Genomic DNA, 12,391 nt, shown 5'->3' on the forward strand with positions numbered 1-12,391 from the left:
ATTAAATTGGAATCGGGACGGACGGGTTCTGTTGTTCAAATGTCTAATTTGGATTTACAGTAAAAATCATAGTTTTAATTAATGAACGTCGTATGTTATTTTAAAAAGTTCTATGGAACGTTTTTGAAATTGAACCAGTGTCGGATTTTAACAGTCCAGTTACAACTAGAAACCTTCTTAAACTACTTTTCAAACGGGGGAGGGGGATGTTCACTCAAATAGGAAACTTCGAAAATTGTTTTAAAATATCAAATTATCAGGACAAGAATTCTAACTTAAAATCAATAAAAACCATTTTTCTAGTTACTGGGCATTTATCCGGTAATTTAGTTATAGGTACAGTTACAATAATGTAGTGTCAAAGTTTCATTTTATTTTGGGGTTCTGCATTTTACGAGGTTAGGTGCAATTGCCATTTGGTTGCAGGGTTGTTTTTTTCCAACCGACCGCAGAAGAGATTGACGAATTTTAACTATGCTGAATGAAAAGTTACTCAGTAATTTAATAGTTTTACAGTGCTTATTTTCAGCTGCGGTCAAGTAAATCTAGCAATTTCTACATACAAGATGGTTGCATGAGCTAATCAATAGGCATTTGAACATTGCTTCAAGAATTACGTGCTGTTTCTACAAACGCATCCCATGTACATCATTTAAATACACGTACCTATCTATTATAGCCGACATTCGGTACGATTATTTTATACATACATGTACATGTCGCATTTACATAAACCCTAAACGTCAAATTACCAGACCTACAACTTTGTCTTCAGTAATTCATCCAGGTTTTACTTCAAATATCTTTGTGTAATCTATCTGTACCTTCAAGCACATGGGTCAATCTAATAAAAGGATAAATAGTTTTCTTCGATTCGTCATTAAAAAGCGCAACATTTTTTCGAGTAAATGTACATCGCTGAAATATAACTAATATAAGTTTGCAAATCATTGGGGTTTTATTTTCTTCGTCTGGAAGAAAATGCGTCTGGCATTAGCAATAATCAGGTAGATAAGCTTCTGAATGACAATATGCTATCATAAACCCAAGTAAGGGGTAGGGGTGGGGTTTTTTTTTTTGGGGGGGGGGGGGTGATTCAAAATAAGTATTTTCTATGTCAAGGAGTCATTGATTCTTTCTTTAAGTTTCAGATAATAAAAGAGTTGTTCACCCTCATCACACATACACACTCAAATGACAACAGAACAGCAATTCATTGTGTTTCAAGAAGCATCCTTTTAATCTCAACATAATAACTAAATGTAAAATTGTAAAACTTATATTTCTTAAGAATTTTGCATTTATGTATAAATACATATTGCACCATAACTAAATTGTTTAAAAATACATTTTTTTATTTAAAAAGTAAATGAACAATTCTAAAAAATATTCAATCCTTAAATTTTCAGCAACGCATAATCAAACTGGGAATTTAAATTGCACTTCTTTACTAGCACCACTGCTTTCAAAATTCAACTCCTGCATAAAAACTTTCTCCTTCATCTTACAGGCTTTGCTTTCATCACAATAAAACACTTTGGCCTTTAAGTACAAAAATAATCTACCACTGGAAGACAAATCTGGCATCTTCCAAGAAAAGAGATGCTGAGGAGAGTTTTCTTGAATTGTTCCTGTCTGAGAAAAGAGGGGATTTCCCGCTCCATCACAAGAGGATTCTGGAACAAGAAAAATAAATATTTGTAATCTGAAGGAAGAAAAGGGAATCATTGGTGGTCAAGCAGCTACATAAGGCTATGTATAGCAAGTAGCATGAACAATACTTAAACTTTGCTCCTTAGATCCTATGATACGAGAGTAAGCTTAAGTGTTAAGCTAGGTGATGTGTAAACAAATAATTGCTGCCAACTTTACAACATAGTACTTGTATTCACATTTTTCAAAAAAAAATTTAAATAACTACAATTCTGAAAATCTTAATCATTTTCATTTTTTGTGAATAACATATCCAAATTGTGAAAAAAGTCCTACAACTTTTTCTTCAGAGACATTTTATAAAACATCTTAATAAAGCAATCAAAACCAAAGCAAATTTATTGTCTATACAATGAATGTATTGTAAAGTTCTTAACACTGCCATGAGACTTTATAAAGGTTACATGTTCAAAACTTCATTCTAAAATGCCCATGTTACCTTGAATAACAGCAGTCCATTTGCTTGGGGCTTCATCATTAACGTGACCTCCAACTGGTAAACTCAGAAGGAGGTTCACCTTGACCTCTGATCCAGGGGCAACACTGATGGTCTCATTTTTCTCTGGTTCTTTTCCTGGTTTCAAGATGTCCGACAACTTTATAGTCAGACTATCTACTGTGTCACTGGGGAAGATAACTGGCAGCTGGTCAAAGAAAAAATCGTAAATAGTTTTTTTTGCACAGAATCAAACTGTACTTTTTTTAAGAAGTAAAAAGGATACACAGAGTATTGAATATCAAAACAGCTAGCAAAAAATTCATTACAATACTGTTAACTAACTTGAAGTTCAAAGTTGCAAATATTTCTCAACATGAACCAGTATGAGCATATCTTAATTTATATTAAGGTTTTAACCATAAATTAAATATCACAAAATTTTGTTGCTTCTAAACATTTTAAGAGTGGTCAGTGGCAATAAACAGTTGCTAGTTATTTTCTAGGTTTACATCCCCAATAATGTAAATTTATTGCTATTAAACAGTAAACATTTTGATCACAGCAAAAACATAAAATCTTGCAATCATTCACTGTAGTCAATAATATCTTGAGTAATTTTGGTTCTCTCTTTTATTCCCAAGAAAATCCCTTATGTCTGGTATTATGTACCTGAGACATCACTTTGTCTTGGATCCCCAGTATCCTGATGCTGTGGTTGTTGGTGTCTGCTATGTAGGCCAGGCCCTGTTTGCTGTCCACACTCAGACCCCCGGGCTCGTTCAGTGTGACCTCCCGGTCCGACCCCCACACAGTAGTACACTGTTTCTTACTAATGTCCACTAGCTTTAACTACAATTTAAAAGATCACCTACATTATATCACAGAATTATATACATGTATAAAATCTTATGCAGGAGAAACAAAACTTTAACATTCTACGACATTCAGTATATTGTAAAACTTACAGCTTTTTAATTTGTCAATAACATTTTAACATGTACAACTCTCTCTCTCTCTCTCTCTCTCTCTCTCTCTCTCTCTCTCTCTCTCTCTCTCTCTCTCTCTCTCTCTCTCATAAACTGACCTTGTGGTTGTAAGAATCAGCCACCAGAATAGAACCAGAATCAGTTACCCAGGCAACACCAAGAGGATGCTGCAACTTTGCATCAATTCCAGTACCATCTTTGTCCCCATAGGCAAACAGGTTCTAAAACACATTAATATTATTATTAATGGTACATGTACTAGAGGTTTTAAACAATTTTAAACTAATACTGGAATGTAAAAAATTTCTACAATGTTTGACACAATGAAACAAAGGATTTTGAAAAACTCTTGTACATCATATAATATGCTGATAGTTTTCCTTCAAAAATCATTCAATAAATTCAATTTTTTTCATTATTAATTTCTATAAAAAATAGTATTGGATCCTTTAGAAACAAATGAATAAATAATCTATAAGACTTGTGGGTATTACTCTACATTGTACATTGTAAATTTTGCTTTGCTAACCATTGGGTCCCTCTCTCCTCCAACAACATGTTTTACAGCCCCATCCTTCAGGGCCACACTCCGAATGGTAGAGCTCTCACTGTCCGCTACAAACAGAAAGGACCCCTCTGGGGTGTTTCCCAGGGTCAGACCTGAGGGCTGGGCAAAGGCTGCCTTCTCTGGGTAGTTATTGTTTCGGTTTTCTTCGTTTCCACTACCAGCGAAACGCACACAAGATCCTTGCTTGTATTCCCTATAGAGGAAAGGGTATAGACATATTGATTGTTAATATGATTGGATTTGATTCATATTAATTCAATTTAAAGTTTTTAAGCATATTCACTTCATGAATTCAATGTTTTTAATTTGTTAATAAATTTTGATTAAATCATCTCATGAAAAAAAGATAAGAAATAAAAGCAACAAGATATCTGTGAGCCAATGCTCACTAGTGATACCCCCGCTCTGATGTGAATATGCAAAATAAGCAAAGTCGACATTTAACAGAAAGCTGGCATCCGATTGGTACAGAAATACCCGGTATATCCAACAATATGGCATGCCTAAACAAATAGTGTGTTAAAATTTCAAGCATCTGTGATAAATAGCTGCTGAAAAATCTTTGACGGATATTTGTTTGAAATTTTGGCTAACATAAACAAAGTACTCATTTAACAGGAAGTTGATGTCCGATTGGTACAAAAATATATCCCACAATATGGCATGCCTTAACAAACACTGTGTAAAAATTTCAAGCATCTGAGATAAATAGCTGCTGAGAAATCTTTGACGAAAATTTGTTTGAAAATTTTTGCTAAAAATAAACAAAGTCATTATTTAACAGGAAGTTGACTTCCGATTGATACAAAAATATATCCCACAATATGGCATGCCAGAACAAATAGTGTGTTAAAATTCCAAGTATCTGCGATAAATAGTTGCTGAGAATTCTTTGACAGAAATTTGTTTGAAAATTTTGGTTAAAAAATAAGCAAAGTCGTCATTTAACAGGAAGTTGACGTCCGATTGGTACAAAAATATATCCCACAATATAGCATGACTATACAAATACTGTGTAAAAATTTCAAGCATCTGCGATAAACAGTTGCTGAGAATTCTTTGACAAAAATTTGGTTGAAAATTTTTGCTAAAAATAAACAGTCGTCATTTAACAGGAAGTTGACGTCTGATTGGTACAAATATATATTCCACGATATGGCATGCCTTAACAAACGATGTGTAAAAATTTCAAGCATCTGCGATAAATAGTTGCTGAGAATTCTGTGACAAAAATTTGTTTGAAAATTTTTGCTAAAAATAAACAAAGTCGTCATTTAACAGGAAGTTGACTTCTGAATGGTACAAAAATATATCCCACGATATGGCAGGCCTATACAAATATTGTGTAAAAATTTCAAGCATCTGCGATAAATAGTTGCTGAGAAATCTTTGACTAAATTTTGTTTGAAAATTTTGGTTAAAAAATAAGCAAAGTCATCATTTAACAGGAAGTTGACGTCTGATTGGTACAAAAATATATCCCACGATATGGCATGCCTTAACAAACACTGTGTAAAAATGTCAAGCATCTGGGATAAATAGTTGCTGAGAATTCTGATAAATGCGACAGAAACTTTTTTTCCTTAACTCGTTCTAATTTATAAAGAAAACCAGGCTCAGTAATATGATTGATACATTGTATTATACTTACTTCCCTTTGTACCACTTTACATCTGTTAGGAAATACACCCAGATCTGATGTGTCCCTGCCATGGCTATGTACAACACAGAGTCTGTCTGTCCATCTGGTGATAACATTTGAATATTAACATTTTTAAAATTAAAAACATTATATTCATTTTTTTCAAAACATCACATCTTCAGTATCAACTATCAAGACTAGCTTTTTAAAAGCTGGCAGTATTAACATTAAAAAATGATCTATCAAATTAAAATTCTAAGGTCTAATGGATGCTAAGAGCAACAACTTAAGTATAAGAACACATGGATTTAATTTAGGTCTGCAATTTTATCAAATTAATTTATTCAATAAATTAAAAAAGTATCAAACGCTTACAAAAAATTCACTGGCAACATTACCTGGTGAAGGGCCAATCACAAGGTCCCAAGGAGAAGACAACTCTTGCTCTATGCCGATTCCCCCTCCAAATTTATCATTTCCTTGTTTACCATTGCCTGCTATTGTCGTGACTTCCTGTTTCTGCAGATCTATCTGAAATATGAACAAAAACAATGGTCAACACTAACCAATAAACATTGCAAAGAAAAAACAATATACTGGTACTTTTAAAGCAAAGAAAAGTATAAAACCTAAGGATCTATAGCAATCCAAATCAGAGAATGATAAAATATTCATGTGTTAATGTATAAAAATTCTGCTTTTTAAGCTTACCTTTCTGATGGCATGGTTCTCAGTATCTGCTAGATAGATTACGTTCTCCTTCATGACTACACCTTGAGGAGAATCGAAACGACACTGAGTAAATGTCCCGTCCTTGAATCCTCTTTCTTTTCCACCTACACAATGCTGTTGAAAAAAGTAAAAAAAAAAAGGCCTTAAAGGTAATTTAATGCATACAAGAGTTAGTGTTTCAATTTTAAAAAAAAGTTTTATGAAAACTTTCCAACTCAGATAATGAGGCCATCTTCAAATTCATAGCCTGGTAAATTTAACCAAAAAATATCTTAAATTTAAAAGCTTGGCAAACTTTGCATCATGTACAGTTTACTATGATTTTATCAATGAATGATTACGTACCAGCAGATCACAGAATGAACAATACATGTACCTTAAATTTTAAGATAGATATACTGTAGCTAAATTTGTTAATTATATAAGATAAAGGTAAGACTACAAATGATAATCCAAGATACCTGCACCACACCATCTTTGGACAACACTAGAACTCGGTTGTGTCCAGTATCACTGACCACAATATTTTTCCCTGAAACACAAATCTTTCCTGGAAATTTTAGGGAGAGGTTACCTCTCTTGTATTTTTCCAAATCCAAAGGAATGTCGTGCTTGCTCAACAGACCGTTGTCACGGTAGAAAGAAGTGCAGAAATTGACAAACTCCAACAGTTTCTCTCTGTGACCTTCTCCTACATAGAACTGTAGGATATACCCACTTGGACTTAGAACTATGAGAGTTGGCCAGCACTGTATCATGAGTTCGTTCCATAGGGTAGCTTCATTATCATTCATCACAGGATGGTCAATGTTGTAACGTAATATGGCACTTAAAATATTAGCAGAGATTTTCTCATTTTCAAACTTTGCTGAATGAACACCTATGACTATGACACCATCTTGAATAGTAAATTGGTTCTCTAAAGCAGCTAGGTCTGGAAGAATGTGAAGACAGTTAATGCAGCAGTAGGTGAAGAAGTCCAATACAACCACTTTACCTTTCAGCTGCTCTAGATTCAATGGACTGCTAACATTCATCCATTCTAAATCTACAAAATAAGGGGGGTACAAAGTGACAAGAGTTATTCCAGTATAAGTACAAATCATTTTAGGTCCTGGCCATGGCAACAATTTTTACAGAAAAAAGATATGATGTTAAAAAAAATAAACAAGGAAGGAAATATAGACCCACTGAATCTTTGGTCAAGAACCCTAGAAGCTAGGCCATTTAATTTATCTGATCATGTAGAAGAGACATCATTATGTCAATTTATAAAGTTTTTCAAACAAGGCTTGGTCGCCAATAAAATGAGGCTCTGAGAAAAGTTACAGGGGCCTTTAATTCAAATTTGACCACAAGAACTAAAAAGACTTTGCTTACTAATGTAATTGGGTTGCCCATCCCATTAACTAGTGTGAAAGAGGACACAGCTTCACATATCATACATAAACTAAATACACAAATGATATAAACAGTTGTATTCTCTTTATCAATCTCATATTTATCATTTTATGACCTGTCTTTTTTTAAAACAAATTATAAAGGCATACAACAGAGAGAAAAATAATACATTTCCTTTAAAGCACTGAAATATTATTTTACCTGTTTTAAACTGTGGGCATTTAACTTTAAGTTTATTTTCTACTAAATTAATGTGCTCCCTGATAACGTTATGTCGCTTTTCAGTATCATCAGTGTCTTGTAGCTTTTGATCAAAAAGCATACACGCTTCTAAAATATCACCCACATCACCCATCTTCGAGATTACAACATCTTCCTCAAAATACTTCAAATAACAATAAAAAACTTTAACAATAAAATTAACACAAACAAACAACAGTTTTGGTTAAACCGGAAGTTTTTATTCCTCTCATTCTTTGAATCTTGAGCCCGATAAAATTAATTAAAATCGCAGCTAAGAACAGTAGAAAATGTTAAATTAGAAAAAATATAAAAGCAAAATTAAAAACATCTGGGTTATTAAAAACTATGGTGAAAAATATCCTTTTTATATTACCTCGAAATATGCAAGACACTTTATCGTACATTAGTGAGACCACCGGAAGACAGGTTCTCGCTTGTTTACCGTGGAAACGTCACGGCCATCGACTTCACTAAAATGAATTTGGATTAGGTCTATAAAACATCGTATCTAAAAGGTAAATATGAATTTAACATAAGTTGTTTTATTATACGTATCATCTATAACAATACAGCTTTGCACCTCGGTGAATGTTTGCGCACCCAACCCAATATGTTACATGCAGCCATAGTCATGCAGCTATACGAACGATATTTGACAATATTGAGCAATATGCCACTACAATCCTATGTAAAAAATCACAGAAATGTTTGTATAGCCAGGTAAAGGATAACTTATTGAATAACTCTCTCTCTCCTCTCTCTCTCTCTCTCTCTCTCTCTCAGAGCCAGTCTCACTCTACAGATATATATTTATATAAGCTTGATATAACATGTATATTCGTTTTTGCTAAGTATGAGGTATTTCTCACTGCACTGTCACTGGACTCGTGGCATAACGTTAGGTATATATGTATACTTCTTCGCAATCATTGTAAGTTCATATATCAGTGACAATTTTTACTTATAAGAAGGGTTTATTTATAAATACCGTTGCTTTTCAACTTAATTAAAATTGAATGCATGTACAGCGTTAAATGATCAAGTCATACATGTTCCTGTATTTGTAGCCATGCTGTACAAGAGTGAGCCAGCACCCTCTGGCCCCTACCCAGGCTTTGACCAGACAGGAAACTACTACACACCTCGTAAGGCACCTCGCGTGAGACCAGAGGCTGAAGAATTCGCCAGCAAAAGCAAGGGATCTCTGGAACTGTTTGGGAGTGGCACCCCGAGGCCGATTCCTCCAACTCCAAGATGTGAGACTCGGTGTCAGACAGAAGAAGGAAAGAGGAATTTCCAACTTGGAAAGAACGGCACCGTTTCCGGACTTCTGAATGGCTCTGCAACACCGCGTCCCGAGCCCGCGCCGGGTCCCCGAGTAAAACCAGAAGCAGAGGAGATAGCTGACCATCACAAAGGAAAGTCTACAAGTCAGTTGTTCAATAGCTACGGTAGACTTCCAACCTCAGCTCGCAGAGAGCCGAGGGTCAAACCGGAAGCATCCGAAACAGCCGAGAAGAGTTCGGGGGGATATATGCGTAATCTGATGCATGACCCCACACAAATTCCATCATCGGCTAGAAAAGAACCAAGGGTAAAGCCCGAGGCGTCAGTAACAGCTAGCATGGAGGGTAAGGGGATGATGAAGAACTTGCGAGGATTCGGAACTCCTCTATCCAGTCGCGCAGTACCACGTGTTAAACCGGAGGCGGAAGAAATTGCAGAACAGCATAAAGGTGGACGTATGGACTCTTTACTGCACAAGTATGGCAATAATCCCAGAGATGTACCTAACGCTCCAAGAGTAAAACCGGAAGGGGAAGAAATGGCAAATCTGGACAAAGGAGGGCGCATGTCCAGACTGATGCACGAAGGCAGCAAGGCCCGACGATCTCCACGCCCGCCGCCCCGGGCGACGACCAAGGAGGCAAAAAGTATCATGAAAAAGAGCAGAGGAACCATGCAAGCTGTATTGTCCTCTACCGGGGGACTGATGATCGTTCCAACTGCGGGGAGATAGTTATAAAAAAATGCTCACAAAAATTTAGGACGCTTGTTTTGTCGGTTTGGAACCTTTGTTGTAGCTCACATTGTTAGATCTGCTTTAACTTCAAGTTTTTTTTACTGACATTTTTGGCGCTTAATATATACTCGGATTATATGGGCAAGTTACTGTTTGTGAGATTATTTTTTAAATATTGACAGTTTATTTTCCAATTTAAATGTGTTTTATGATTTTATGTCGTGTGTTTGTAATGGATTTCAATTTTTTTAAATCTAATTTCGCAAAACTTGCGTTGCATTTTGTTTCAAAATGTTTAGTGAATATTTTTTCATCGACAACAAAACATGGTCTATATTGCATTGCTCATGGACTGTACCGGTCTAAATTAGAAGGGTAACGAGGTTATTTTTAGACACGTAGACTAGTCATTATTTTCTTCTTTTCCAGGAATCCTCGATAAACAGTTGTTTTATTAGGCAATATCATATAGTATAGCAATGTTAACTTTTCGTGTTTGTGCAATTCTGTTTTATAATTAATTTTACTGTTTTAGTGTTGTTTATAACTATATGTGCTTTCTGTCCTGAAATGGGCGATTAAAGGTGCAATTTTATATATACAGTAAAACGTGACTGTAACGAATACAAATCAATGGAGGAGGTATCCTCCTTCCTGAATTTCATCAAGCTTGGTCTCACAAAACCCTGTCAATATCTTATTACTAGTATTTGTTTTCAACGCTTCGTTCATGCAATGTTTTTTTACTGATATTTATTTTGTACTTAAGGGTTTTTTTTTAATGCAAGCAGCGAACAAATCTCTTTGTTTTGATCAATGTCATTATCTTATTACTAGGGAATAAACAATCAAGATTTATATATTTTTGCATTTAAAAAAAATGATTTTACGGTTATCCTGAGTAGTAATTTTGTAAACCATATTCATACAGTCATACATTGTATATATTGTCATCTGTAGACGTTATTGTTAAAATATTGAAAACATGTCCTTACATTAGTTACAGCCGTTAGTTAGTCCAAGAGAGGTATTAAATAGATAAATAAACTATATGATTGTAAAATTGTACAGGTGTTCAGTATTTGTTTTTAAAAAAACACAATAACTTTCTTTTGCGCTTTAAGGTCGCTCATTGATAGAGTTTTCGTGTATAACATGTGATTGGTAGCCACAATATAGATCTAATTATGATTTAATGTATAATCAAACAAAATTGAAACTGAAATATTACCTATTCCGATTTAACTCCGAGCTTTGATTTCGTCGACAATCCTGTGTCGCTACATCGAATTGCACATTATCCAGTTTTTTAAACTACATGTATTTTAAACACATTCTATCCAACTTCTTTTGATAAAGATCTTCAACCTACTCAATCGAACCCCAATGTGGGCCAATGATTTTGACCATTGCATGCGATGATCTGCACTGCATTTATACTAGCTTTCTTCCATATCATTTTTCACAATTTACGTACACTTCTGATTTGGATATTGAACAACTAATACATATACATGTAATTGCTGTTATACTGTTTTATGGATGTTGTTTCGTTTAAGATTTCTTTTGTTAATAAACTGGATAAACGGTGCGTTTTAAAATTAAAAGAGTACATAGACTGTCTGCAATATCATATCACAATTTAATTATGATCAAATATATGAAAGAAAAGAGATATTCATAATAACTTGCGCGTGTATAAGCGACTGTCTGAATCCAGGAACAGATTGTCATGAAAAAGTAGAGAAAGTTAAATAAATATATCGAAGACTATCCAAAGTAAAACTTGACAATTTAAAATACAATTTCAAACTTTATTGTTAATAACTTTATCTATTTTTAATGGATAAGATTCACAGATATTTATAACTAATCTACACAGCAGCATGCTTCTTTTAGTTACATCCGGGCTACTACCAACGAAAAGGGGAAGTTATGCCTAAACAACGTGGTAACAAGAGAATAATAACAACTGAGGTTTTCTTTCTTTTTATTTTTTTTTTATTAATTTCTATTCATTGTTCAATAGATAACAAGATAAGATTCAACATGTTGAATTTATTTTGCACCATAACCATGATCGATAACACTGCAAATACAATGTAGTTACCAATTGGTTTCGTTTGTCCAAAATCCTTAGGTTTCGATTCTCAGTATTGCATCTTACCTTGGTTCCTACCTAGAATCTTCCAATTCTCGATCTTACTGGAAAGTTTTACCTTACCTTTGTATCCAAGACAAGTCGTTCCAGTTATTAACAACTTCAAATCCCCTGAAGAATATTTCTCGCGCGAATTTTACATGTATCGGGATTTTTCAGTACTGTTAACTTACCAATTTAAAAGATAAGTTATATTAAATTTTAAACTACATTTTGTTTCAATTCAAATCATAAATATTTCAAGTGCATTTTCCTTAATCAATCTTAACAATTAACCAAGTGTTACGTCACTCCGTTTCCTTCATTGAACTCGAATACACACTTTCTATCTTTCAGTGTCAAAGGACCATTACCTACCTCCTTCGTTCTGTGTATATCTTGCAACATTTCTTTCAAAAAAATATTACTGCTAAAACCAAAGTTTTTTAAACTCTACAATCCGAAATGCATGCATACAATTCGATTTCGCTACATTTTAATTGC

At 34.2% G+C, this 12,391-nt stretch overlaps 2 protein-coding genes across 2 annotated transcripts; one reads left to right on the forward strand and one right to left on the reverse strand.

Annotated features, from left to right (window-relative positions):
• Positions 1-1,218: 1,218 nt before the first annotated feature.
• LOC105333800 (NHL repeat-containing protein 2) lies at positions 1,219-7,955 on the reverse strand. The gene is made up of 10 exons (XM_066068631.1): positions 7,683-7,955; positions 6,542-7,128; positions 6,060-6,194; positions 5,747-5,879; positions 5,358-5,451; positions 3,668-3,899; positions 3,237-3,359; positions 2,822-3,001; positions 2,153-2,357; positions 1,219-1,676 (listed from the first exon to the last, which is right to left on the reverse strand). The coding sequence occupies exons 1-10, from the start codon at positions 7,834-7,836 to the stop codon at positions 1,420-1,422; spliced, it is 2,100 nt and encodes a 699-aa protein (XP_065924703.1). The 5' UTR covers positions 7,837-7,955; the 3' UTR covers positions 1,219-1,419.
• Positions 7,956-8,078: 123 nt separating this feature from the next.
• Positions 8,079-10,545, forward strand: LOC105333801 (uncharacterized). Its single transcript, XM_011436981.4, has 2 exons — positions 8,079-8,239; positions 8,792-10,545. Exon 2 carries the CDS (start codon positions 8,794-8,796, stop codon positions 9,742-9,744), a length of 951 nt encoding a protein of 316 aa, XP_011435283.3. The 5' UTR covers positions 8,079-8,239; positions 8,792-8,793; the 3' UTR covers positions 9,745-10,545.
• The last annotated feature ends 1,846 nt before the right edge of the window (positions 10,546-12,391 follow it).

This window comes from Magallana gigas, chromosome 8, assembly GCF_963853765.1.
Source record: "Magallana gigas chromosome 8, xbMagGiga1.1, whole genome shotgun sequence".
NCBI lineage: Eukaryota > Metazoa > Mollusca > Bivalvia > Ostreida > Ostreidae > Magallana > Magallana gigas.

What these genes read in the sequence shown, in the direction of transcription:
- LOC105333801 (XM_011436981.4), top strand. Translation starts at nt 8,794, where the DNA reads ATGCTGTACAAGAGTGAGCCAGCACCCTCTGGCCCCTACCCAGGCTTT.
- LOC105333800 (XM_066068631.1), bottom strand. Translation starts at nt 7,836, where the DNA reads ATGGGTGATGTGGGTGATATTTTAGAAGCGTGTATGCTTTTTGATCAA. An exon ending in ATGCCCACAGTTTAAAACAG is followed by an intron (nt 7,129 to 7,682) that starts GTAAAATAATAT and finishes CTTATTTTGTAG; the next exon opens with ATTTAGAATGGATGAATGTT. An exon ending in AAGACAAAGTGATGTCTCAG is followed by an intron (nt 2,358 to 2,821) that starts GTACATAATACC and finishes TTCTTTGACCAG; the next exon opens with CTGCCAGTTATCTTCCCCAG.